This window comes from Chlamydotis macqueenii, chromosome 4 (assembly GCF_036417535.1).
Source record: "Chlamydotis macqueenii isolate bChlMac1 chromosome 4, bChlMac1.mat, whole genome shotgun sequence".
NCBI classification, from domain to species: Eukaryota; Metazoa; Chordata; class Aves; order Otidiformes; family Otididae; genus Chlamydotis; species Chlamydotis macqueenii.
Genome location: NC_141559.1, coordinates 59512750 through 59539695, shown reverse-complemented (window position 1 = coordinate 59539695; position 26946 = coordinate 59512750). Strand labels below are relative to the sequence as shown.

The 26946-nt window shown below is 38.4% G+C and overlaps 1 protein-coding gene across 1 annotated transcript; it reads right to left on the bottom strand.

Annotated features, from left to right (window-relative positions):
* Positions 1 to 275: 275 nt before the first annotated feature.
* On the bottom strand, positions 276 to 26348 carry TMEM156 (transmembrane protein 156). Its single transcript, XM_086747170.1, has 7 exons — positions 26249 to 26348; positions 22861 to 23142; positions 21073 to 21333; positions 18834 to 18941; positions 15548 to 15649; positions 9729 to 9836; positions 276 to 1604 (listed from the first exon to the last, which is right to left on the bottom strand). Exons 1-7 carry the CDS (start codon positions 26346 to 26348, stop codon positions 1585 to 1587), a joined length of 981 nt encoding a protein of 326 aa, XP_086603296.1. The 3' UTR covers positions 276 to 1584.
* Between the last annotated feature and the right edge of the window lie 598 nt (positions 26349 to 26946).

Genomic DNA, 26946 nt, shown 5'->3' with positions numbered 1-26946 from the left:
TAAATTACAGGAGAAAGGAAAGTAAATTGGGGTCACAAGGAGCAGGGCTGTCCCTGTCAACAAGATCTCTGGATTACTGAAGGGGAAGAATGATAGATAGTGCCATCATTTGAAGCATTTAGACACTGACTAAAACGGCCTTAGCAATTCTGCAGTGGTTTAAGACAGGTACCTATCTTCATCTGTAAATTGCTGTTCAATAGTAAGAAGAAAAAAATAAAAACAATCAGAAACAAATTGAGAGGTTTATTTTATAGACTGTATTAAAAAAAAAATCCATTTCTGAAAAGCTTTAAGTTATCATCACAGATAGGCAATAAAGCCTCAAAAGCCCCCAGATCAAGAAAGTCAGTATTTTTCACTGATTTTTTTTTTTATAAGCTGGTAACAAACAATAGAAACAAATGCTTCAGACTTATCCAATATATATATTTATAAAAAATTCCATATGGCCTCAAATCATTCAGAAGCTAATGTTCACAACTATTCCTATTAAATCTGAACTGCTTGGTGCAGTATAATGACTGCAGAAGCAATTTCAGAAAGCTTCAGGAGGGAAAAGCTATATAAATGTAAAGGATGGAGGTTATGAAGTATTAACATGATGCTAAATTGCCGCATATCACATTTGCGATGGGCAGTTTACAATCTGTTCATCCTGATGGATTTAGCGCAAGGGAGTCTGAAATCCTGGCTCTGCAATTTCTGTCTCTGCCTGGTAATTGGTGGTTAAATTGTACCCACAAATAACGTGTCATCACCGAATGAGCTTGGGACCCTGCTTAGCGCAAACAGCTCCAGTACACTCAGAGGAGCAGTAATAAACGGAAAGTAAGGAAAAGTTCCAGGAGATAATGAACCTGAATACTAATGACCCCAGCTGGTAGAAATTATAGAAATGCAATTTATCAAAAAGTACAAAACCCATTTGGTGTCATAATGAGTTATTAAAAAACAATAATAACGATTTTGTAGTTTGAAGCCAAATTACTCTTTTTTCCACATTTTTTTCGTTATCCACTGAGATGTTGCAGAATTTATTAAGGTCTTCCAGGTTTATTGCAGAAATTAAAATGTACTGCAATATTTTCTTCTTCTATGGTCCTTCGGCCACCTTCCTCAACAGTCAGAAATTGCATCTTTTAAGCATCTTGGTCACCTAGAGCACTAAACAGGCTGAAAACTCTGCTTGTTTCATGAAAGCAGAGGATTATTTCTATCTTTAAACAGTCTTTCTTATCCTATGGAGAATACAAAATAAATTTCTTTGCAAATGAAAATTAAATTATTGCAAGGATTAGCTCATATCCATATGATAAAGTATAAATCCTGAATGGTCTGAAAATAGATGTGAAATCTATACTCTTCTACTGAACTTGATTCTACACCAAAACATGTTTGTCCATCATTCATATTTTATTAATACCAAATAATTCTGATGATAGATAAAACAGAGCTTCTCCACTAAAGTGCATAGTTGGCCTTCTCATGAAAAGACGGATAAATAGCTCCACAAACCCGAAATGGAGATGCTTTCTTCTGTGATGTGTGATGTGTCTTCTTTCATCCAATAGTAATCATATTTCATATGGCAACATCTGAAACTAAAGAAAACAATATCAGAAAAAAAAAGATGCAGACTTTCCCAATTTATCTTAAATGTCATTCTTTTGACTTTCACAATAATGAATTCTCCTCTTCATTGCAAAAGAAAGCAACAGTGTAACTAAGAGGCAGACAAAATAGAAGATGTCAGATTGGAGCAAAACACCTAAGAATGGTACCTGCCAACAGGACAGTGGTTGAGGCACCTCCTCCCAATACAGGAACCCGAGTGAGAACCACTGGACCTTATTCACTTGCAGGGAAGCTTGGCAGCCTAGGAGCAGGCAGAGCCAGAAGGTGCCCTAGAGAGTGTTCACCACATCTGCCAGGCTGAAGAGCTCCAATAAGGATGTCCTTGAAGTGTCTCAAACTGGGTTTCTGCAGTGTCTCCATCTACACAGGGTTTAGTCTGGAACTCTCTTTTAAAGGTAGGTGGTGATTGATCTCTTTGCTTCAAATAACTGAGTGGGCTTCACGGTCTTCTTTCCTCCTGGCAGCTACATGAGGGAAAAGAGTTTTGTGTGGCATCTGGCTCCACTCCAGAATCTCTTGCTCCATGCTAGCTCCTGGACATCTCTTCATGAACTACTCCACCCGCAGTAGTTTGTTCAGAAGTAAATTTGGGGTATTTACAAGGTCTTACTGCAGCTGAGCCAAAATAAACTGAATTATCCTAGTGGGAAAAAATGAAAACAGACCAATCCAAACCGCCAGCTGGTTGGAAGAATTTGCAAACCTGTGCCCAACTGCATTTCCCATACTCTACTTGTACACACTAGGACAAGTTTTGAAATAATGAAATGAGAGCAGCTTTTTCTACACTGCCAAATGAAAAAAATACTCCTCAGTAATCATCAGTGAGACTTTTAAAATTTGGACTGCAGCTCCCAAAGTAGCACATGATGAGGGTCCCTTCCAACCCTAACCATTCTATGATTCTATGAGGAACCTTGAAATATAAAAATGCCCAGATCTCAATCAAGCTCATTTTTAGTTTTTAGGGAACTACACAATGCCGGGGTAAAAGCATAGGATTTCTGTACTTCTTGTTCTCACACTGCGTGAAAAGGAAAATGTAGCCTGTCGCCCATTCTGGTAGTTTATGGAGCTGCAGGCCCAATAACAACATCTGTCTCTCTTTTCCTTTACATCATAAGGACTGGGATAAGAAGCGTTTCTTTGGCTGTAAAATTGTACTGGAGGCAGCAGCTGCTGAAGTGAGCTAGAAAATTACAAGTGTAGGCAGGATACAATGCATCAAAAATTGATGCCAACTAATGGAACAGGGGGCTTAAACAGCCTGCAGAGTTCCCATTACTGTCCAGTTCTGCAAGCAAGTAGGAGTGCATCCCTTCAAAGACCTCCAAGTATTTGGTTTGGAGAGAAACAGATCATGGCAGGCATTTTATGCAGAGTCCAATAATGGTGCCAAGTACCCTGGAATGTGCTCAGCAGTCTGATTCTGTGAGCTCTTTCATACTGAGAGGAGTTGTCATTTTAATATGTGATTAAGATTTGAATCTCCTATGGAAGCAGAAACAGAGGATGAATTATCTTCCATTACATGTAAAAAAAATAAATATGCAGTTGAGTGACTGCATGCAGTCCTGAAAACAATTTAAAGCTGCATTCAGGCATAAATCCTTTTTATAGTTATCTACAGGAATTCATGAATGCATAAAAAATGGTGTCTTACAAAAATGGCCAACTGGCAAACCCAGTATGTCAGTACCACCAGGAATGTCTACTTTCAGCAGCATCACACCCAATTTTATGATGACTTCAAACAGTACTGTCACTTCTGAGCACTGAAGTGATGCTGATTTCAGAAAAAGTGTGAACAGGATAATCGGAAGCATCCCTGCAATTTAAAACGACGGTTCCTGTTCTTTACAAATACAGGCATGATTTACAAAACCAGCTTAACTGTCATCTTCCTCTGGCTCCTGAGTAGGCTTGGTACATGCCTTCGCTAGGATGTTTTGAACTGCAAGTTTCACTGTTTCCCCTGCAATAATTTGTATCTTCTGTTGTTTGTGTGGGTGTCTTGCTCAAAGACAGATGAGAGAGGGATTCTTTTAAATATGAAAATGTTTTTGTAAAGCCACAATCACACAAGGAAAAGCAAGCAAAGAATATTTTTAGTTGCCCTTTCTGTTTGAGCCACTAAGTTCTGCAATGATGGCATTTAAAGACCTCTCCAGGAGGGCAGCAGGGGCCTGCGCCAAAGCCCAGGAAACACCCTAGGTGGACCTGTGTTGAATTTTCGTGGTATTAGGCTGGGCTCTGCACAATTATATTTCTAAATTGCTAGGGGAAGGTATCCTTAGAAAATGGCAGCAGTGATCATACTCTGAATGTAGCTGGACAGGAATCAGCCTCTCATACACTTGATTACTTACTGACCTCTTATGCCAACCGCCCCATATGGGAGGTTTCATGTCCACGTGCTTTTAGATTGTAACAGAGGAAAGGCACCCATCAATTTATTTTGTTTTACAATTTCTGTAAAGAGGTTTTCACCTTCTTAGCCATGTACATGCTTCCCCTGTACGTCCTCCCTGTCAATTACCTGTCATCTACTTGTCAGTTACCTGTCATCAAAGCTTATGACCCAGTTTTATAATCCATTTCACCTGAAGAGAAGATTGTGCCTTAAATTCTGTATTCACTGGGAAACCAACTTGTTTTATCTAACTGTACAGGCATAGCATCACTCAGAAAGAAACAGAGACGTGAAGCACCTTATGTGTTCAAGGATCTCAAAGCTCTTTACAAAGACAGATGGAAGTGCTGATGGTGAAGGGCGGTGTACTAAAAATCGTTGGCAGTTGCTGATGTGGAACTTTCATTAGCTTTTATGCAGCCTTTGACATGTCCACCAGTTTTATTAAGAGAATTCATGGCAGGCCAGACACAAAGATTGTTTCATATTGTCCTTGGAGCATCGACTGTCAAAGAGATTGATGCAGCAAATAAAGTGTTTGGGGTAATATTGACCAATTTGTGTTAATTTGATCTAACAACAGCTCAGAGCATGATACTGGACACTTAAAAAAAAAAAAAGTCCACAACAGTTGGCTTTAAGACAGTGAGTTTTCCTTCTTCCTTTCCTCATAAAATGGCAGCACTTCATCAAGGAACTGTCAGGACTGTATCTGTCTCTAATTTCCCCAAATAAGAGAGAACACTGTTCTGTCCCTAGTCATTCATGAAATCCATTAATGCTCCTTTTGATTCAGAGAATGCAACGCTGCTTCCTGCTAAACAGGCAGAGGACAGGAGTGCTGCAGGAGAGGGCTCACAGTTACCCTTCATGCTTTACACATGGGATTTTCACTCTGCTCCGATCACTGTGAGACTGAAGTGCACCTTTGGTGTGGAAGGGGCCAGCGAGACCCGCACAGCCAGTCTGCCTGGGCTCCATGTGGCCTTGCCGCTGAGGAAGGACAGACTGCCACAAGGGCAGGCCGCAGACGCAGAGAGAAGTCGCTCCTCGGGACAGGCTTTCTTAAGGCTCCAAGGGCAAGTTGAGCTGAAACTTTCCCCACGCAACAATGACTTCAGGGCTAACCATCAGCAAAACCATCTTGCTGAATGCTCTAAACCTTCAGATAGGCTGCTCACCATATATGTGGGTGTTTTAATGGACATGGTGATTTGACTCTTATTTGCCCACTTTTATTTCTCATTCTAATAATTCTTTGCCCCCACCGTTTTTAAAGAACAGCAATTGAATCAAATATGTTCAGAAATGTTAGTCCTCTTATGGTTTAACAAGCTGCATTTTTTTAAGTAGAGAGCCTCGCTTCAATACGTAAATTCTGTATTTATCCTTCTGGTCTGCTCTTCCAGATTTCTTGCTATCAGTCCAGCTCCTTGTTTCTGTCTTCTCATCTGTCACAGAAGAGAATATTCACTTAAAAAAAAAAGGCAGACCCAGATATATATTCCACAGCATTTTAGAGCTTCTAAAAATAAAAGGTGGTGCAAGTAGTGCTTTTAAAATTAAATGTACCAATTGATGCAAGTTGTGCTTTGTAAGTTAAAAGCACTACACAATCTGTTTTAGCTGAGGATAAACAGTTATTACCATGGTGCAAATCAGTAATGAGGTGTCGTTGGCAGAGGCAGAAAAAGTTGGGTCTCCAGAGCCTTTTGTTAGTGTGCTGTCCTCTCAACAGCACTGCTGCTGAATGCAAATATTTACCCTGAATAAAATGTTCATGCTTCCTATCTAAATAAACAGCTGCCTTGAAATTTACAGCAATTAATGTCACAGCTGTCATATGTAAAGAGGGGATTGTCTTAAAGCAGTTGAGAGACTTGGCTCATTTCTTTTTTCCAGGACAGTTGCTAACATGGTGGTTTAATCAAAGATGGCAGAAACAGAGGAGTCTTAACTTCAGCACTCAAATGTAATAAAAATAGTTACCATGAAAATACACAAAGACATTAAGTGACCTATGCTGAAAAGATTCCCCTTTGGCAAAGGTATGAGTGCAGGAGTTGGTACATTTTTTTTAGTAGCTGAATTGGCTGTCAGTGTGGTGGTAACCAATGAACAGTAATGGAGCGTGTGCATGCACCTCTGTGTGCACACACAAATACACGCGCATACAGATATGATACACACATGTAGGAACACATAGGATGTAAGTATATTGATAAACACGACCACGCACATGTATGTGGCCATGTGTGTGGTCATATGTCATATGATCAATAGTATTGTCTTAAATATAAAGACATTAAAAGGACATTTATAAAAAAAACATAAAAGTGTCCTTTTTTTTTCTGACATAAAAAGAAAAATTCAGCAAAAAGCAGCAACATGTCATTGATTATTATCTCTCTCCATCTGTTAACAAGACAAATACTTCCCTATTGCAGATTGGAACAACAAGCAAGTAATACACCTTATCCTTTGCTCTCCTGTCCGATCTAGATTTTATCTTACTAAATCCCTGTGGCTAAAAACAACATTGAGCCTTTCAGCTTTCAATGTGTTGAGTCAGGGGCCATTGCTGAGACCATCAACAGGTTCTCCAGCTCAGTAGCAATCACGATGGTGGTAAGAGCGAGCCTTGCTTTTCCATTTCCTCCTCCTTACAGCTGCTGTTATACCTACCACAGCTACTGTGTAGGTAGCCTCCTTACACAAAAATCAAACAAACACTCTGTGCTGTGGTTACTGCCTTCTCTGAGCACAGCTTCAGCGAGCAGGAGATGAGGAAAAGCCTAACTGAGAAGTGGCTTGCCTGTCCTCTTGCGTGTTTGATCCAGGGCAGGCACTGAGGTAACTCGTACCAACGGGACTGAAGCCAGATTTGAAGCAGAGAAGGGCAGATGTAAGCAGATGTAAGCTCCACTGTCCCCTGTGGAGCTCTCTCAGGTTTTTAGCTCAGGTAGAACCCTTCCTTGCTTGAGGCTCTTGTATTGCTGGTCTGAAATGCGTGGGCTTCAGGGTAGCAGCTGGTAGTGTGATACAAAGATGATGGTTTTTGATCAAGAAGCTCCTGGTATACACTTCTTATCTCCACCCCACCTCCTTCTTGTAAAAAAAAAAAAACAACAACCAGGTTTTATCAAGTTGATGATAATTGTCTGTCTTTGACAATTCTGGGAATTTAACCATGTTGGTATTTTCCAGTCTCAGTACTCAGCTATTCATGTGCAGCACTTCTAATGCAGCCAGCTCCTCCCTGTTGAGCAAACTAGTCTTTAGGAACACTCTAGAGACTTTGCAGAGAAAAGCCTGGCACTTACAAGAAAAGTAACCACAATCTTCTTCCACAGCCTAAGTAAGGACTTCTGGCTAGCAAGCTTTCCTGTAACAGCAGAGTTGTTAGCTACTGAGCCACCCACAAACACAAGTCGTAAATAGTTGAACCTGACCTTATCAGATGAAGGGGGAAGTGTTTCTTTGCCGGAAATGAAGCAAAACTACAGCAGAAAGTGTTTTTATTATTTTCACAGAGTATTTAGCTTTGAGACAGTATTCCTTTGAGAAATATTATTCAAAACCTGATGTGATGAAAGGCAAGCTCTAGATCTAAGTTCTTGCTTCTCCAGCTACACTCTTTAATCATCTTTCCACACAATGTCATGTAACATTACAATTTCATGTGTTCAGCATTAATCCCATGTATCACATCCCGCTTTCACCTGCCAGCAGTCCTTCTGACGGGAAGACTACATTGTGACCTGGAAAGGGAGTCTGCTTCTAAACACTGCAACACCAGAACAAGGTATTTGGGGTTTCTCAGTATAGCCAGTCTTTTTCTTCCAGTCACTGACCCAGAGATTAAGGAAAGGGATACTTTAATCCCAAAGTGTCCTGGATCTCATACATTGTCTCATAGAGTGAGCAAAGATCTGCAAATTTGTTCCATCTCTTCTTTCTACCCTTTAATACATAACACACAAGATAACGAAAGCAAAAGTGCTAGCAGGTCAATCCCAACGGTTACTACCACCTCTAGGAGCACAAAAGTTAAATTTGCATGGGAATGGGCCACAAGTTTTTTTCCTGCTGCTTAAAAGAGGAGTTTCGGTGAACCCAAAATCGTGGAAGAACAAAGTATGCGACTGATCAGCTGTAATACTGTATAAATGAAGGCACTGAATACTGGTGAGCTGCTCCTTAGCAACACATCCCGTTAAAACCTTAGAAATATCTTATTTTTAACCTGAGAGTAAATGCTCTCACAGGAAACAATTAAGGTGGGCAGGTATGTGGCAGACAGGGATATGGGAAGATAAAGCTTTACCTAAGAGACAGCTGACAGGTATCAGAAAAAGAAATGGTCTACCGCTGAAGTGGTTGGGAGAAAGGAAGAAGCTGCTCTACAGAAAGGCTGATGGGGCCTCCGGGAAAGGGCCTGCTCACTCAGCTAAAGCTCGTGATGTCCACATGGCAAACAGCTGAGCTCAGATGATCTCACAACTGCTCTCATCTATGTCATGGACCTCCCAAGTCACGTTATCTTTTTCTGCCTCATGTTATCCTCATTTTAGAATAGTAGTAACAACAACTTTCCACCTTTTTAAGTCCTCATAAGATCTATGGATGGGAATAACTTTAAAAGTGGTCAGTATTTTTAATTACTGTAATACACTGTTCTGTAACCCAGCTAGTCTCTCTCACAAGCCAAATAATAATCTAGCTCAATTATTAATTTAACTTAAAATTTCTTCTTTAGCTTTGCTCTCAGCATACAACTTTATTGTTTGTGGTTCCACATGAAGCACAAAAATCAAACTGCTCTTCAGTACATCAATTTTTTTAACACATTAAAAAGATAGCGCGACATGATATTGAGTTTTCAATAAAACTCCATTCAATTTAAGGTGATGTAAAGAAGGACCTTCTTAAGCTTTTAATCTAAAAAATTCACAATAAACAGTGACATAATCTGTGGAAGTGGCCATGACCTTGTCTATGCAATTGATATATTAGTCTGTGTTACTTATTCAAGTAGCATCTATTCCATTTCTAGGCATTACAAGTATTTCCAGGAAGAGGTATCTCGTACTGCACATTTATTTTCAAACTTGTTTCCTTACATCTGGACTTCCTGAAAAAATTGGTGTACAAGGGCTGGACAAAGTTAGAAGTGAGAAACTCATTCTAGTTCAAGCTGAAACCAACCTCTTGTCACTCCTTCTGACTGATGTAATAACAACAGAGCAATTGATGTCTTTTGTTTGGGGAATTTGATCAGCAAACTATTTATTTCAAATTTGTGATTCTCTTCAGAGATCATTTGCAAATAGCTTCTTGCTTCTGCCCTTGTCAGAAACCAATGTCAACATAATGCTGAAGTCCAGGACACAATATTCTACACCAGAAAAATAGTGTCAGAATTTGCACTGGGACCTTGAGGGACACACAGGGTTTAAAAGGCTAACACATCAGTTTATAGGTGACTCTTGGTAGCAGAAGGAAAATTGATTTTGTTTCCCTGCCACCTAGCTCTCGCCAAACACATTTTCCAGTTTGTCATCTCGTATACTTGGCTAGAAGAAGTAGTAATCTATTTTGAGCAGATATTGCACACTATTAATTCTAAAAATATGAGGCAAAACAGAATAATTGGAGTTGTAAGACATTTACTTACCTTCTATGATTGATGCACCCACATGACAATGCTCTTGTTCAGGAATTACAGGCAGTATTTTTGTGGTCTGTGCAGTAAGTGGAATCTGTTGTTTGCTGGTTTTCACTTCTGAAAGTCAAAATCATTTTTATCCATATTATTAAACAGCATATATATTTGCAGAGTGCTAAGCATTGAATCTACAAGTTTGAGAATAATTGACACCTGTCTGAACAGAAGGCAGAGGTGGACAGCCAGTTTTTCAGTGGCATTTCAGTGCCCAGAGATGCAGCTACACGTCAGGAACTCCTGAAAGTGTGAACCGTGTTTTGTATTTAACTTCCTCTTGACACTAGTGGGGCTACAAGGTGCTGACCCAAAGTCTCCCTGAGAAGCAGTTTGAAGGTAGGCAACGAAATTGCTCTTGGAAATTTTACTAGTAGTGAAAATACAAAAGTATGCAAATTTGGGATTAACTAAGAGTCTCCTAAAATTCAAAAACCTACCTAGTTGGCCAGTTAAGTGGAAACAACTGAAATTTTGAGTGTGAACTTCCTGATTCATTCTCACATAAAGGCAGCCCAGACTGCCACTCAGGAACACATGAGGTGGCCTCAGCTGACTTGTCACACACACGGGGAGAGCTACTGCGTATCATCCAGCTGTTACCAAAGATGATAGCATGCACCTCAGAAGCAGGGAAGGGTGCCATGATGCCTTTAGCACACTGGCAACACAGATACCGATACAATATCTTACTGGCATGCAGATAAAGGAATGCAGAAACAGCACTGTCAGGCTAATGAAGTCAGAGTTGTTGATTTAATGCATTTTTCAAATAATTAAATATCACAAATAATATCTTAACTCCTCACAAATAACCTCTTAACTCCAGGTGCATCCTGTCTCCAACCGTAACTTCTGTACACATGGGTTTTCTACTGAGTTAATAACAAGAGGATGAACTGTGTCACTTACATGTAGCTACATCCCTCCTCCACTTACTGTATCATTTGGGCTTCTCTCTTTACAAATGCAATTAAAAAATGGAGTTTTGATCTTGGTAATTAAGCAACTCAATATGAAAAGCAAAGTTAAAATAAAACTGGGGTAGTTTTAAAAATAGCAATGGATCTTGTTTCACACTCGGAGTGAACCTCGAGAGAACGGGGATGTAGGCTGATTATCCCTCAGAGCCTGCGTGTGACACTGCTCTGCATGCACGCAAACTGAGCAGAGAAAGGGCCCCTTGTGCATCAGTGTTCTACTGAAAGCATACGGGGGCTATGAAAAGCTCCCTAAAATTACCTGCATCCTATAGATTTTATCCTCCTTTCTGAAACATAAAAAAAGACCCAAAGCGGTAATAACGCTTCCCATTTTTCTCTGGAAATGCTGCATCTCAGAAACATGTACATCTGTATTAAATATTGAATACTGTGACAAGCTTTGCTTCTCCCAGCATTACTCATCTAAGTTGCAGAGGAAAAGACAACTATTCAGCTATGGCAGGAGCTGAGAAGGATCACGATCAAATAGATGATGCTTCACTTGGCCAAGATTAAAAAAGTTTCTCCTTTCTTGGCTTTGCAACTATTTGCTGCTGTGGAAGATGTCTCTTGCCTGTCCTCTCTGCTAAAAAGAAAATATATTGCAGAATACAAGAAGGAGTGAGTCTGAATTTACTGGGATGCCAGCCCTGACACTACTGAGCTAGTGTTTGCTTCTATTTCCAACCTGCCAACTAACCTGAAGCTGTAGCAATACATCAGAGAGATTGCAGAATTTCACCTATTTCCTCTGATCTTGTAGGAAGGGATCAATTATTTTAATAGGATAACACAGAAAACAATACAGGAATTCAAATGACTGAGAGGGAAAAAATGTCTTGTTGTTTCTTACGTGCAAATTACAGCTGTCAAGCACGCTTATATCAAATGCTCTGGATGTCATAAAATCTTAACAGTCCAGAAAACAACTGCAGGCCAGAAACCCTCAGGTTTTATTCTCCGAGTCCTGGTTGTCACCATGATCCTACAATGTCCTTCTTTCAGGGTGAGTTATAAAATTACCATCCATCAGAATTAACTTTGCATTACTGTGAGCCAGACAAGTGAGTCAGGGAATCATGTATTTGTATCCTAAGATGTAGTGAACCAAACTGTGAGTCCGTGAGCCGATGGAGTACCATTGACAATGAGAGACGTATACTCACTGAGCAATGTAGAACAAGGCATTATGTAGTTTACAGTTCACTCACACACTGGCCTGCTCCCAACAAGTAATTCTGTGCCATGTCCCCAGGCTTCTTTTTTTCTAGGATACAGCTATATGAGAATAGCTATACTTAACCAGCTACTAGTAGTGGAAAAGGTACTAAAGTGGTTTAGGGAAAGTGGGCTAAGGGACAGGTATAAAAACAGGTAAATACAGCTGCCTTCCCTTTCTCTGGAACTGAGGCTGATTTAAGCAGTAAGCTGTGCATGACAGTTAAGCAGTTTCTCTCTGAGTTCTTTTAAAACACTGTGGTGAATACTGTCTAGTCCTTCTAATTGTTATTATTAATTTACTAAGTTGTTCCAAAACCTCTTCTACTGCTTTATCAATTTCAGAAAGCTCCTCAAAGAAATTCTTGCAATAGAAGTCTCTTATGTGAGAATCTCCCATAGACTCTCTGTCATGAATACAAAGCAAGGAGTTTACTTTTCTTCTATGGATTATTTTCCACGTGCTAGTACTGTCAAGTCCTATTTGATACAAAAATGCTCTGTCTCTGGACATATAGTTCAGCCACTTAAAGAATACTTACTTCTTGCACTGAAGAAAAAGCAGCCGGTACTCTTTCCCTTCTCTCGTGGCTGCATTTAAGGGCAACTGTGTTTTGTCAAAGCATACCATTCAAGGGACTGTTTTACACAAATGCAATGGCAGGAACAGACCCAAAGTCTACAAAACACGGTCTGCACAGCCCATGCTCTAGCACATACTTTTTTGGCATAACAACACAGGCAATGTTTAGTCAACATTTATGACCAGAATGCTTTAAAGCTCCCCTATCCTCACTATATGTGCTTAATCCTTTGTAGTACCATGAATTTGGAAGGCTGTAACTTTACTACTACCCTAGAGAACATAGTATACATTTTTCCTCCTTTCCTCTGGCCTTTGGACTTAGTGGTAATGATTCATGGACATAGAGCCACTAACAGTTTCACAAAAGTTGCATCCATGCTGTAAATTATCTTTCTGTAGGACACAGTGATATTAAGACAGTAATTTCCTGAGCCTGCCTAGGAAATCATTCTCATTCTGGAAGTATAGGTTTCCTTCTCTTTCTTCCCTTATCCTTTCTGAACTTTGAACAACCTTTCAGTAGTACCTATAGATCATCTTTTCATCTATATGAGACACCGTCACATCCTCTCTGATATATTGTTATTCAGTCTCATTACATTGTTTCCAGGGTAGTTGTATTGTCTTCCATGGATCTCAGTGTTTTGTTTTGAGATTCCAAGTTATGCACTAATGATAGTGAAAATATTATGAAGGACTCTCAAAGAAGTAATCTATAGCTATTTATAATCCATTATCACAGTAGCAAATCTTAAACTTGGTAACTTTAGGACTGTGAAGAGGAAAGGGACCTGGGGGTGTTGGTTGATGCTCAGCTGAACATGAGCCGACAGTGTGCCCAGGTGGCCAAGAGGGCCAATGGCATCCTGGCCTGCATTAGAAATAGTGTGGCCAGCAGGAGCAGGGAGGTAATCATCCCCCTGTATTCGGCGCTGGTGAGGCCGCACCTCGAGTACTGTGTTCAGTTTTGGGCCCCTCACTACAAGAAAGACATTGAAGCCCTGGAACGTGTCCAGAGAAGGGCAACAAAGCTGGTGAGGGGTCTGGAGCACAAGTCTTATGAGGAGCGGCTGAGAGAGTTGGGATTGTTTAGTCTGCAGAAGAGGAGGCTCAGGGGAGATCTCATTGCACTCTATAGCTTCCTGAAGGCAGGTTGTGATGAGCAGGGGTTTGGCCTCTTCTCCCAGGCAACAAGCAGGACCCAAGGAAATGGCCACAAGTTGTACCAGAGGAGGTTTAGATTGGACGTGAGGAAAAACTTTTTCTCCCAAAGAGTGGTCAGGCTCTGGAATGGCCTGCCCAGGGAGGTGGTGGAGTCGCCGTCCCTGGCAGTGTTCAAGAGGCGGCTTGATGAGAAGCTACAAGATATGGTTTAGTAGGTGTGGCAGCAATGGTAGTGGGAAGACGGTTGGACTAGATGATCTTATAGGTCCCATCCAACCATGTGATTCTATGATTCTACGATTCTATGGAAAAAATCAACTCTTTTCATATGGTCTTGATTCCACTTTAAATTATATTGGTATAAATCCAGAAGTTGACTGCATTGACTGGAATTATGATGTGTGAAATTAAGGAATTTAATATTAAAATAAAACCCATTATAGCAGTTCAAACAACTAAGCATCTTTCTGGGTTAAATGGATAGACTGAAGTAGGAGGAACATAGAAGTAAGAATGACAGATCAATATGGGTCCTACTCTGAAGACCTATTCTCTTCAGTAAAATCTAGTAAAATTAGATTTGGATTTCCATAAAACTCCATCATCAAAAATGCCTTTGGATATACAACACTAAAAATGCCATTGTGAACACGCTGATAAAACAGGTATGGTACTAGTGAAGCTACTCAAGACAAAAGATGTCAGAAAGATAATTCCTTTCCTGCGGGATGAAAATAATGAGCTCATAAATACATCTCGGATGTAGCCAGTGCTTTAAAAGTGAGGAGCATAAATTGTACTCCCAGGAGAGTTCAGACAGATGGGGAGCTATTCACTCTTTCCTAGGTAAAACTGAAATGTCATGAGTTACTGAGTTGTAGAGAGAAATTATTGAGTCTCCCCTTATTCCTGAAGAACCGATAAAACAAACAGGGAGGTAAGAAAGCTTCGCCAAATTTAAAACCATTTTATTAATTTGCTGACTTTGTAGTTGTTCTTGTTTTGGAGGGAGGTTGGTTTGCCATTCAGAGCTATTATTCTATATGTCCGTGTTGATCTTTTTAAAGATAGAGCTCCCTTCATGAAACCAGAATCCATGGAATTTATTAAAGCATATAACTTTTCCAGCAATATCAGTAATGCTCAGAGCTACAGCTACTAATTTCCCCTCACACAAGAGGGAATTTTGTTATCAAATCATAATTTCTGGCACCAGAACTTTTAGTTTAGCCATGCCATTGAATTTATCTGTGCTAAATATACTATACTCTCAGAAGATCACATTTTAATTCCTATCTGAGACTAGAAAATTGTACTTTGTGGTAATTTTTCCCTAGATATAGGCTATGAAGTGCCACCAGAGTCATTCTCTGAGTCCTGCTACAGCCATCCTTTCCATCCTTTGGTAACAGATTTTGTCAAGAGTTATAAACACACAGAGCATACATACATGGGTGTACATGTCTGTATACTTGTCATATACACACAAAGCACTCAGATGTACAACCTCAAATCTGGCATACAACATGATCAAAAATTAAAAGGAGGTAAAAAACTCAAAGTCATTAATGCAACACATTTGGAAGACTGGGAGAAGCATTCGCACATGATATATGTAAGTCTTCTAGTTTCACCGTCAGAATTATTTATTTATGATATAAAAATGCTTCCAATAACATAAGCCAGATCAAATTTGTATAGGATCAAGGTAACTCTGAAACAAACCTGAAGCATCCTCTGACAGGAAAGACTTAGAACATCTTTGTTGACCCCCTCATGCCTCAAGATTTGTTAGGTTTTTATTTTACTTTTATGTTACTTACCAGGACAAACATGAATTTTAGCAGCAGACATGGTTCTTCTTGCATGTCTAGAAGTCTTCCTTCTTAGAATAGCAGAAACCGCTGCTGTTCTATGTTTATAATCTGTTTTAAACAAAATGCATTATTCTCAACTATAGATTTACATATGGCACTGATTAGATGGAGGGCTGGAAAACTCCCTATTCTTAAACTGTTAAACACCTTCCATGAAAAAACAGGAAGGTTTTGAAATAAGGTGATGAGAAAAACCTAGGGCCAGATGGTTTATATTTTCCTGAATTAAATTTTCTGGAAATTCCATAAAGGTTTGCTCCTTTCAAATTATTCCTTCTCTCTGCTATACTGTGTACCTTGAACAAATTTTGGAAGGTTATCAAAGCAGCACATCCTGCACTACAGCTTCAGACTCACACTGCTGATGATGGAATAGCAAGGATGGAGTGTACTGACATCCTAGGAAGGTGACAGATTCTTTGCAAGTGTGGGGTGCTCATCTTTGAAAGCACAGTTTGAGAGCAAGCTCTACACCACCCAGAGAGGGAAAGAGCTGGATTGACCACTTCTGACTGTCCTCCACACCCAGTTCATAAACTCCTCAGTCTTTCCATCCTTCTACTGCTCTCTTAATACTGTGCTCTTGGTGGCATTATTGCAGTTGATCATGCAAATGTTATGGTTAGCCCTGTTCTACAACAGCAGTTCAGGGCTCAGCCAGCTTCTGATTACAGGCTCACTCCACTTCTACATAACAGAACTGATTTTTGTGGGTTGTTGTTTTTTTGGTTTCTGGTCTTTTTTTTTTTTTTTTTGAGAACTAGAAAATTTCATCTTTAAGAAATTAATTAAACTAGCATTATTTAGGTCATGATTTTTTAATGACTAGCCAGCAGGTATCTAATGCGTTGAAGCCCTAAGCATGCACTGTAACAGTTAATGTTGAAGCTCTGGAACTGGTTGTAAGACAAGAACGGAAAGGAAAAGGCAAAAGGACTAATTTCTAATTTACTTCTTTATCATGGATAGGTTGTAACCTCCACCAAGTTTATTTGGATATTTTATTTTATGCACTCATGGAAATAACTTCATTAATGTTTCAGAGAGTCTCGGAGTCTGCCTAGCAGAATGTCTTGGAAGATCTCAAGAGAAAATGAATAATTCTATATTTCTTAACAGCTTTCAGTAGTGCTCAGAAATTAACAGAAAAACTACTAACTGAATTATGACCATAAAAATTCTCAGCAGCTGTTTCAGGCACATAGTAATATTCTGCTGTGTTCTTTGGCCAGCACTGAAAAAAGCAGTAAGAACGTAGACTTGCAATTAAAGGTGGCATCGCAATATATCCACATAAGGAATACAACTCTTAAATCTGATTTTTACGTGCTTGTCTCTTTGTCAGTAACATCTTGATGTTTTTTATAATATTATATATTGTAAATTTAACTAATAAAACTACTATTAATCTATTAACAGAAATTGTATTCTAGAAGCAAATCAGTAATTAGAAGCCTCAAAAGGGCATCTCTTCCTCCCTGCTTGTGTTCATGACAATTCTGAAAAACCTGCATTTAATAGAAAACTGGTGTTTAAGAACAAAGCCACTAAATCATTAATAGTCACTGCTAACAGTTCTGCATTAAAAATGGGATGTTATGACTAAAAGCACAGAAAATCATATGACATTTACAGGTAGCTTGAAATTACAAATAAAAGTCCTTTAAATTAGAACATTTAATAGCCCACTTACAAAGACCTAATTTACACTTTGTAGGATTTATATATATATAAAATAGGTCTCAGAATTTGGGTCTAGCAATGAGTAAAAGATCATGTATTTTCACCAAAATAATCTCATAGGGAGTTTCTCTAATCATTAGCAGAGGAGGCACAGATTTGCCATTTTAAAGCCACTATTTTGCTTATTCATTAAAAATATACGCATAAAATATTTACATTATGCAAAAAAAAATCGCAGAAACATTTTATGTGGAGGCACCCTTCTTCCTTCTGTTCCGTTATGATTAAAGCTAGACTCCTATTGCTCTTTCGCTACAAAACCGCCTGCGGATACAGTAAGGATGATCAGGGGAATGGATACAGCTCATTATTTATTTATTACCCCTGTGACCAAAGTCTCCATTTGGGAGCTTTGGACTACAAGGGGAATGGACATCTGCCTGGTAACAGCAGCTAAATGCTGGTTGCCTGGAGGCATTCTGCCCACTCGGGGCTGACACAGGCAGGAAGTCTCAGGAAATTGCTGTGAAAAGCATCTAAGAGCTATTCTCTCAGGGAACAGGTTGAGTAACACTCTTTTCACACTCAGCTCCCTGTACCACCTACCTCTGACCTGGGACGAGCAGCTGACAAGAGGTCAATTTTCTGCATTGTTTTTTGTGCAGAGGACTTTATTTTGATTGCTCAAAAGTTTCCTGCTCAGGGTACACCTACACTTTTACTCTTGCTTTCTTTACTGTATATTGCTAGAAGAAATACTATGAATCCTGATTTCAGCCTGTATCCCAAGTAAATCGCATAGGAAGAGTCTGTCTTGGCTGGTGAGGGCATTCTGTAGAAACTATTCTTTCAGTCTCTGAGCTAAGGGCAAGTTCTTTCATTGCAAAGTTTTAATCCCTTGGAATAGTCAGCAGTGCTGATTCAGAAATCACAGCACCATTTTCTTTGCTGAAATAACAGCAAAGAGAAGAAATGTTATCCGGGCTTAATTCAACTCTAGGGTTAAGAAGGCACAGCGTAGTTGACCTGTATGGGGTTACACCACCACTGAATTCAGAGAAACAGTTTTGAGGACAGATAGTTGAGTGCATATCTCCTCACATGTACCCTGTACTTTTTCTTGATCATGACCCAGATGAATCATCTTCAGGAAGGAAAGAGTATTTCAGTCTGCTTATATTGGTAATTGGCATTTCTGCTTAAGACCTTCAATAAGGTTCAACTGTAATAATTTTATCTACTGGAATCAGTTTGAAACCAGAAGTTCATATCTCTAAGGATCACAGGCCACCAGATATCTGTCAAAAAAAACCCCCATATTTCATTCACCACCAACAAGCTTGGATTTGCAGCCACAATTCAGAGGTGAGAAGTGATAGTATCAATCATCGGAGTATTTCAGTCCATCTTTAAGAAGCTTTTACCATACTACAATTAAAATATTGGTGTCTGAACTGTATTAATAATCAACAGCTTTGTTATTGTAAATTCATACATCTTTCATTGCATAGAAATTTAAATTCATGTAGATTAACTTTTTGTTACTTACAGTTTTGCTCATTTTCTTGGACTATTTTGTAGATGACAATTGAAATAGTAAACACAAAAACTACTAGTATCATAGTGAGCCAAATGATCTTCGTCATACACATTGGATCTGTCCATAAAATGTAGAAGAGAGAAAATGAGGCAGGAAATCACTGGCAGAAAAAAGTAAAGCAATCTACCTTGCTAAGTTTTTGGAACATGCCTACCCCCACAGATGAAAATGTAAAGCAAAAGAGAAGATTAAGCCTTTTTCTTTCAGCCTTCTTTGTTGTTTGAAATTAAGTTTCCTACCTAGAATTTAGCTTCATTTTCACTTGTATCTATCTCCCCATGTCTGAAATAGTTACACGTAGCTAAGTGAATGAAAACTTTTCCTATTTGTATAAACTGGTACATGCAACTCAGCCAGAAAGAAAATGCTTCAAACATTAACATTTATATTTAAGGTAGAGCAAGGGTAATATATATCCCCTCTTTGGATGGAGTACAGAAGGAATTGGTCCACTGTCCAATACTGGCCTGTACTGGTATTCTTAACCTGCTGGTCTATCTTCATATATGGGAGAAGGTAAGATTCTACATATAGAAATTTTCTGATCAAAAAGTGAGGAAATGCCACCAGCAGGACCCCTCTGGGGATTTCTTTTAATCAAAGCTGCCTTGAGGGACAATCAGAGTGGGACTGAGTGTAGGAGGTAGGCTGCTCCTTCGGACAACAGCTGCTGCAGAAATGCACCCACAGGGAAAATGCATTCCGCAGGGAATTAGTTCAGCAAGGAGTACAAGCCAGGACTATATACCACAAAGAAAGGACATGGGGAACTTTTCTCCCTGGTTGTTTGAAAGACCTTTCAAACCTCTTTGGCAGCTGCATGTTAATGCATACCTTAGCATTGTTAAAGAACTATTTTAAAAACCAACTATGTTACTATGACTCATATAAAATCAAATTACAGACTACAGCCAAACCACTGTTTTCCTTTCCTTGACTTAGAATAATTAGACCTACAGCAACGTCCCTTGTGTGTATCTTCTCCACTGAGAAGTCATGAGGTAACGGCCAATAACCCCATGGCTCTTTGGGGTTAATATAACACATAGGTCAATAACCACATAGCTCATCTTTCCTAATTCAGAACTAAAAATATTGTTTACACAGTCATTTAGGCTCCTTTCAAACAGTACTCTCCCCCATCTTGCAGTGACTTGTAATGACTTGTATATCACCCTTGCCTAGTTAAATCCCTGAGCACCTCTCTAGCTTTGTTTTTAAGTAAATAGAAAAAAGATGTGATGTTAATTTTTTATGCTAATTTGAGATAACTACTTCCCAGATAAATCACCATTAGCAAAGGGTGGTTAGCTCACTGTTTTGACACACGTTAGCAGGGCAAGTTACAAACTATACTCTTCTCATAGCTAGACCTACTTATTAAAAAATAAAAAAAAAAATCTGCCCTCTCTTCTCTAGGGTTTTACCTGGACTTATTTAACACAGGTTTAGCCAGCTCCGAAACATGGGGAATTTTCCAGCAAAGGTACAGCATAAAATGCATTTGCTATACAAAACTAAATGAATGTAATAATTCAGCAATTCCAAGATGGCAAGCATTGCATATAGATGGGCTGGAAGCCCTGACCATGGTCAGGCAATCAGCCAAAAATCTCCTGCAGCACAAAGAGAGATTTAAAAAGCTGACAGGCTGTCCTTTGGGAAAACTGAGCCTAGTTCAGCTGAAGATTTCTCTTTTAAGTGTACTGTACTAAGGCTGTATCGTAGGATATTGCAGTACAACATCAAGAAAAGTCAAATTGTTTCTTGATTCTTCTGCCACTGAAGTTAACAGAATTTTTTTATTTACTTCCAAGACAACAGGGTTATGCCATTATCAGGGAGGGGAGAGCAAAAAAGTAATTCCAGGTTCTGTCATACATACAATTTGTGAGTCTGTCAGTGCTAAGCAAAAAAAAAATGTACAGACATTTACTTTGGTGTGTTGCTTCTAGGAAAAAAAAAAACAAACATGGCTAAACCTGTTTTAAATCACTACAAAAACTGTCAGTTGCCTACTAAAGATAGTCCTTTACTAAGGGATAATAAAAATTGTATTATTTTCTTGTGAAATACTTAAATACTTTTAAATGGTTGCTGAAAACAGAGAACTACCTACTGGAGATTTTTTTCAAGATTTATATTGGTTTTTGTTTTATTTCCATTCTGATTCTCCTTTGTAACTTACATTCCACGTAAGACTTCAGTTGCAGTGAAATATTTATACAGTCATTTTGGTCTTCCATCATTGCCACCAGACAGGAATGATTTAGGTATTCTTCAGCTGCATTTCTTCCTTTGACTATAGAATTGTTGATGTGGATTTCCAGCAGGTAGAAAGTATTATGGTCTACTTCTTCTTTCTCAGAAATTGTAGTGAAATTAAAATATTTATAAAAATAAATAACATCTTTCATTTTCACTTCAAGTGAGCCTTTAGATTTTGGAGATAAAAATTAAAACAAAATTTACATAACATGGTAGACAAAGAGACAACTCTCAGAAAGAACAATAAAATAAGTTCTCCATCTCATTTGCAAAAACATACAGTAGGCTTTTACATTATTGACTATGATAAAATGGACAAAAAGATATCATGTAAAGTTATTCTGAACAGATCTGAAGAGTATTGATTATCCATACAAAATATGTTTCCCCTGCGAATTATAGCCCCTTTCTTGCTTTACTACCAGCTTCAGAGTTTTTTGGTTTTGGGGGTTTTTATCATCTGTTATCAAAGGTAACAGAGACAAAAATCAGGCTATGAAAAAAATAAAAAACAAGTAAAAGCCATATGATGATAGAGATTTGAAGTGTACACCTAGTCTATCTGCTATCAGTTGGAGAAGGTCTTTGCTCTCAGTTGTACAACTGTAGCACTTTTAACTACGTCTCACCTACCTATGTTTCTTGTTAACATTGTGCAAGTCTTACAGCTTGTCTGGTTTGAAGTGAAACAGAGTTTGTCCATATATTTTTTGTTTTGTTATTTTCCATACTTGTTAAGACAGCTATTTTGTAATGAGAAAATTATGCATTTGGAAAAACAACTGCATTTCTTATATTCAGGACTTGGCCTGCTCCTCTTGTTGCTGACAATGTTAGGAAAGCAAAATTCAGAGGCGTTCTCTTCCCCAGAAGTTGCCAGATACTTTGCAAGTGTATATGGCACAGAAGGAACACACTGCTACTGCTCTGAAAATATGTGATGTTGCTGAACTCTTGTCTGTACTGCTGTGCCAGTCCTTATCCAGTGCTGCCTTCTATGAAACACGTAAGGCCACTTCTGACACTACATGGTTGTGGGTATCATAGACTACAAGCACAAAAATGGATATTTCTTGTATAGCTGCCACCTGAACAGTGACCACCTTTGAATCAGTTCTTCAGATACTTGCTCACAACCTATCTTCCATCAGCAATCAGCATGTAAAGTTTCGCAATGACATTTAAAAGCAAAATTGACGTGAAAACTGATCAGAAACTACAACTCCATAAAAACAATTGAAATATTTTAGAAAATTTAAAAAGAGTAAAATAATAAAGATGGGGATATAGTAGTGTTCATAAAAGCCAGGTGGCACAGGTCAAATTTGCAACAGAAATATTGCAGGTGGCTGCTGGATAAGGCACTCTTTTCTCCCAGCACCCTCCTTCCAGACCAATACAAAGCCCCTTGAAGATAATGACACCCACCCATCTACAATTTTATAGATCCTCAAAGAAAAGAAATCAGCATTTTCCTACCAACATGTTTCACTGACAGCCAGGAATGAATGCCACTGAGAATACGGCATAAAACCTGCACTTTCTAGCCATGCAAAGACAAGCTAAAAACCCCCATTGTTCATGGATTTTCAAAGACCATAGAGGACCAGCAGTGTATTATAATTTTCTTTTAACTACCAAATGAAAACATGTATTTTATGTTGTAATTAACTACTTAAAAATTAAGTATTTCTCTTCCCCTACTTACTTTTTTTAGCTACTGACCCTGATCCTTGATGATCAACATCCACATCTCTCTTGGATTCATACTCTATGTCTTTAGTATGGGATTGTTGCTCCCTTGTGGAGGACTGGCAAATACAGGGAATATTTTGGAAACTGGAATAGTCTACAATGGCCTTCAGTAAAATAGTCTGGTTTTCTGTTCTTTGTTGTGGTGATCTTTTGCAAGAATTGTTAAAAGTACAAAGTGGAAAAGTGGTGTTATTTGATGAACAGGTATCCACGCATGACACAACTACAGTGTTAGCTGTAAAAAAAAAAAAAAAAAAAAGTACTGTATTAGCAAGGCAGTCATGTAGGATACATGGACAAATAGGTGCATGGAAGCTTCATGTAACAGAGACTTTAACCATCTTATGATGAAACGCACTCTCTTTCTTGAGGGTTATGGCAGCATATTGAATGCATCAACAAGGGAGAGAAAGCAAGCACAGAGTCTTCCCACAACCTCAATGCTGGATTTTATGAAATCTCTTGTAATACTGACTTGAATTTGTGGTGGTGTCTAGTCACATTCCTGTTTCAAAGCTGCTCCAATATGATTGTACTTGAAAAGAAGATGAAAGAACTCACATTTGGAGGGGGAACTTAGCCCTGGAACCACACAGCTGCAATGCACCAGCACAATGATATTGTAAAATAGCTATAATCAGAACAAAAACTTGATTTCCAATGACATTAAAAACACACAGTGAAAATACACAGAAACACTGCTGAACCCTCTGACCACACTCTTCATGCTCTCTAATATTCAATCAATAAACACGAATCTTAATTATGACCATTGGTTTTGGTATTCATAGTAAAATGTCAGTATCAAATGACTATAGCTAGAGTACATTACTGTAATGCCAGCAAGTAGCAAAAACACATAGAATTAATTATTAATGAATGTTATTTTAGCTGTCTTCCACCTTAAAGTATGGCTTTATTTTACAAATCATGCATTTTTATTTGAATTAACTTTGAATTATTTTTTCAACATGAAAAAAAAAAAATGAAGAATTAAAAACTTCTGGAACCCAACCATGAAATACGTATTTATGAATACAAATAACCACTTCCTGGAGCTGATGCAGCACTAACCTATAGTTCTGTAGCTGAGCTTCCAATTCCAGTACTACCCTTACATTTCTATGAAGAGGAAAATTTTCATCTAACTCACATTATGAGTCATTGGAGTAACATGTTCATAAATCCTTACGTATAGAGACAAAAACACAGCCAGTGCTCAGCCGCAATCTGACAGCCTCAACAGACCACCTGTGCTCACATCCCAGCAGGCTAACCTCAGAAAGACTTCAGTGAAAGATTTCAGACAGGATACGGAAATAAAATCCAAAATCCAGCACCAAAGTCAATTATCTTCACTTTACTAACGCTACATCAGAGGGTCATAAACTTCTTATAAAACATAATAAAATTGAATTTAAAATACACATCCTATGAAAATAGTAAGAAAATAATTCACTTTAAAGAAAAATGTCAAACAAAAATTAGGGCTTGATCTTTCCCCAAGGCAAGTCAAAACATTTTCCTTGCAACGCTTACTATCTGACCCACACAAACTGGAGCGGAGCAGGCTCCTGAGGTCAAATTCTTCCAGCTGAAGAAGGCGTTTTGCACAGAGCTTCTCTGTGGAGTTGAGCCAGGAGCAGAAATTGAATGCTTATTCTGCTCTCATGGCAAGGAGTGTGTGCACCTGGGCAACCAATCCAAAACCACTGCTACAGCTCTCAGGGTCACCTAAGGGTAATTCCTTACCATACCCCTTTCACCAAAAAATTTGTACATGGACTTGGGGATCCGCTGACTGTGCTGTGACAGCAGTCTCTGAGACTTCAGCAGTCCATTTGGGAGTGCACACACAGCTAAACAGGCTCCAGAGCTGCCTGGGAGCCATGTTGCAGGTATGTAAAAGGCATGTTATCTGAGTGGAAGAAGTTTGAATGCTCAATGGTATTTTTCCATAGAAAATCCAGTTCCATTAAAATGAAATTATCCACTCTGATGTTTGACAATAAGGTCAATGTTTTCTTCTGGCAATAGTCATGTCATTGTTTATTTGCATAGTCTGTTCAGCCTGGAGAAGAGAAGGTTCCGGGGAGACCTTATAGCGGCCTTCCAGTACTTAAGGGGGCTTATAGGAAAGATGGGGACAAACTTTTTAGCAGGGCCTGTTGTGATAGGACGAGGGGTAATGGTTTTAGACTAAAAGAGGGTAGATTCAGCTTGGATACAAGGAAAATAATGTTTACAATGAGGGTGGTGGAACACTGGACCAGGTTGCCCAGAGAGGTGGTAGATGCCTTCCAGACCTCTGGAAACATTCAAGGCCAGGTTGGACGGGGCTCTGAGCAACCCGATCTGGTTGGAGATGTCCCTGCTCCTTGCAAGGGAGTTGGACTAGATGACCTTTAAAGGTCCCTTCCAACCCAACTATTCTATGATTCTATCTATGATTCTGTTATGACAGCTGACCAAGTTTGTTTGTTTGTAAACTGTAAAAAACTGTAAGTCTTATTCTAGTTACTCTCATGTTTATTCTTTGCGGTTAATGAAAATAGAAATGGAAATATAAGTTACCTAATCTGGATTTTTTTTTTTTTTCAGAAAATTACACTTCATAAATAATTTATTTCATGATACCTGGGAATACACACCATTTGTCAAAGGGATGTTTTTTATTATAACATCTCTCTATTCAAAAGCTTACTTAGGAATGGATGAGACAAAACTATTTAAATATTAATTTATTTATGGATTTTTAAGAAAGCACTTAATGCATAATTTCCACACATATATTTTGCATTCATCCTAAATCCAGTATCAGCCTCCAGGATCACCAAGATGCATTTGAGGTTTATGTTACAAGATTTGCTTCACTGAGTTAGACCTATTCTGCTCTACTTTTTGTCAGGTTACCACTGCATATCTTTTTCACAGACAGTATCTCATACCAGATAGTAATTGTATACAGTTTTGGAAGAATTTAAGTAGAAATGTAATAAATGTTATTTTTTAAGACATGAGTACCTGCTGTAAAAGAACATGCATATTTAACTACTCTCTTCATGATTAAGATAGTAAAAGTACAGTTGCATAGAAATAGTTACCAAAAATTTTGCAGTGTACATAAATGAATGACAAACTCCTTCCAAACTCGCACATATAATTAACTCTATTAATTGGTTGGTTGGTTAAAAATCTAACAAAAAAAAATCTATATGCTTTGCAAAGTCGATATGAGTACTGCATCTTAACTATCGCTTTTAGGAAAGCATGTGCCAACTTTTCAATTGCAATCAGACTTTAGAATAAAAATAAGGCTATTTTAAAAGCTGATCACTCACCTTCATGGATTTTGAAAAATTCAGGTAAACATAAAATAAACATCACAATTATTCCAAGTACTAATCTGAAGAGTTCTGATTTTCTCAAAAGCAAGCACATGTCACTGAAGCACTCCCATCCAGCATAGTGGTGGTAACTTCCTTCCTGGTTGAGCTTTTAACTTGGTGCAGACTTTCTGCAAAACAACGTCTATTCATTTCCTTTTTCTAATATGACTTTTCTTTTTACTTCTCATTACATTAAGTTGTAAAGAGCCAAGTGCTGTTCTTACATTGGTGTAGATAAGGATGATTCAAATGAACATGCTGAACATAAAACTCATGTACCACAATGAAAATAAAAGAAAAATTATACACAGAAAATATTTTATTCATTTGGAGTAGTTTTGTTTTAGGAACATCACCTCCTAATGGTCACTTTCATATATGTTCCAAACAGTAAATGAATCATCTTTGTAAAGGAATTTTGTTCTCATTTCACCAAGAAGAATTTTTAAAAGGAGTCAGACCCTGATTATAAAAATTAGTCAGAATTAATTGAGTCAGATATGGAGATTTTATTGTTTTATTTGTATACATATGCATTGGAACTAGGGGGAAGATAATTTTATGTAACACAGAATCTTTAAGACTTTAATAGACTATGAATTTGATCATTACATCCTAAAAGTTTTTGATCTGGCAAATAAATGCTATGC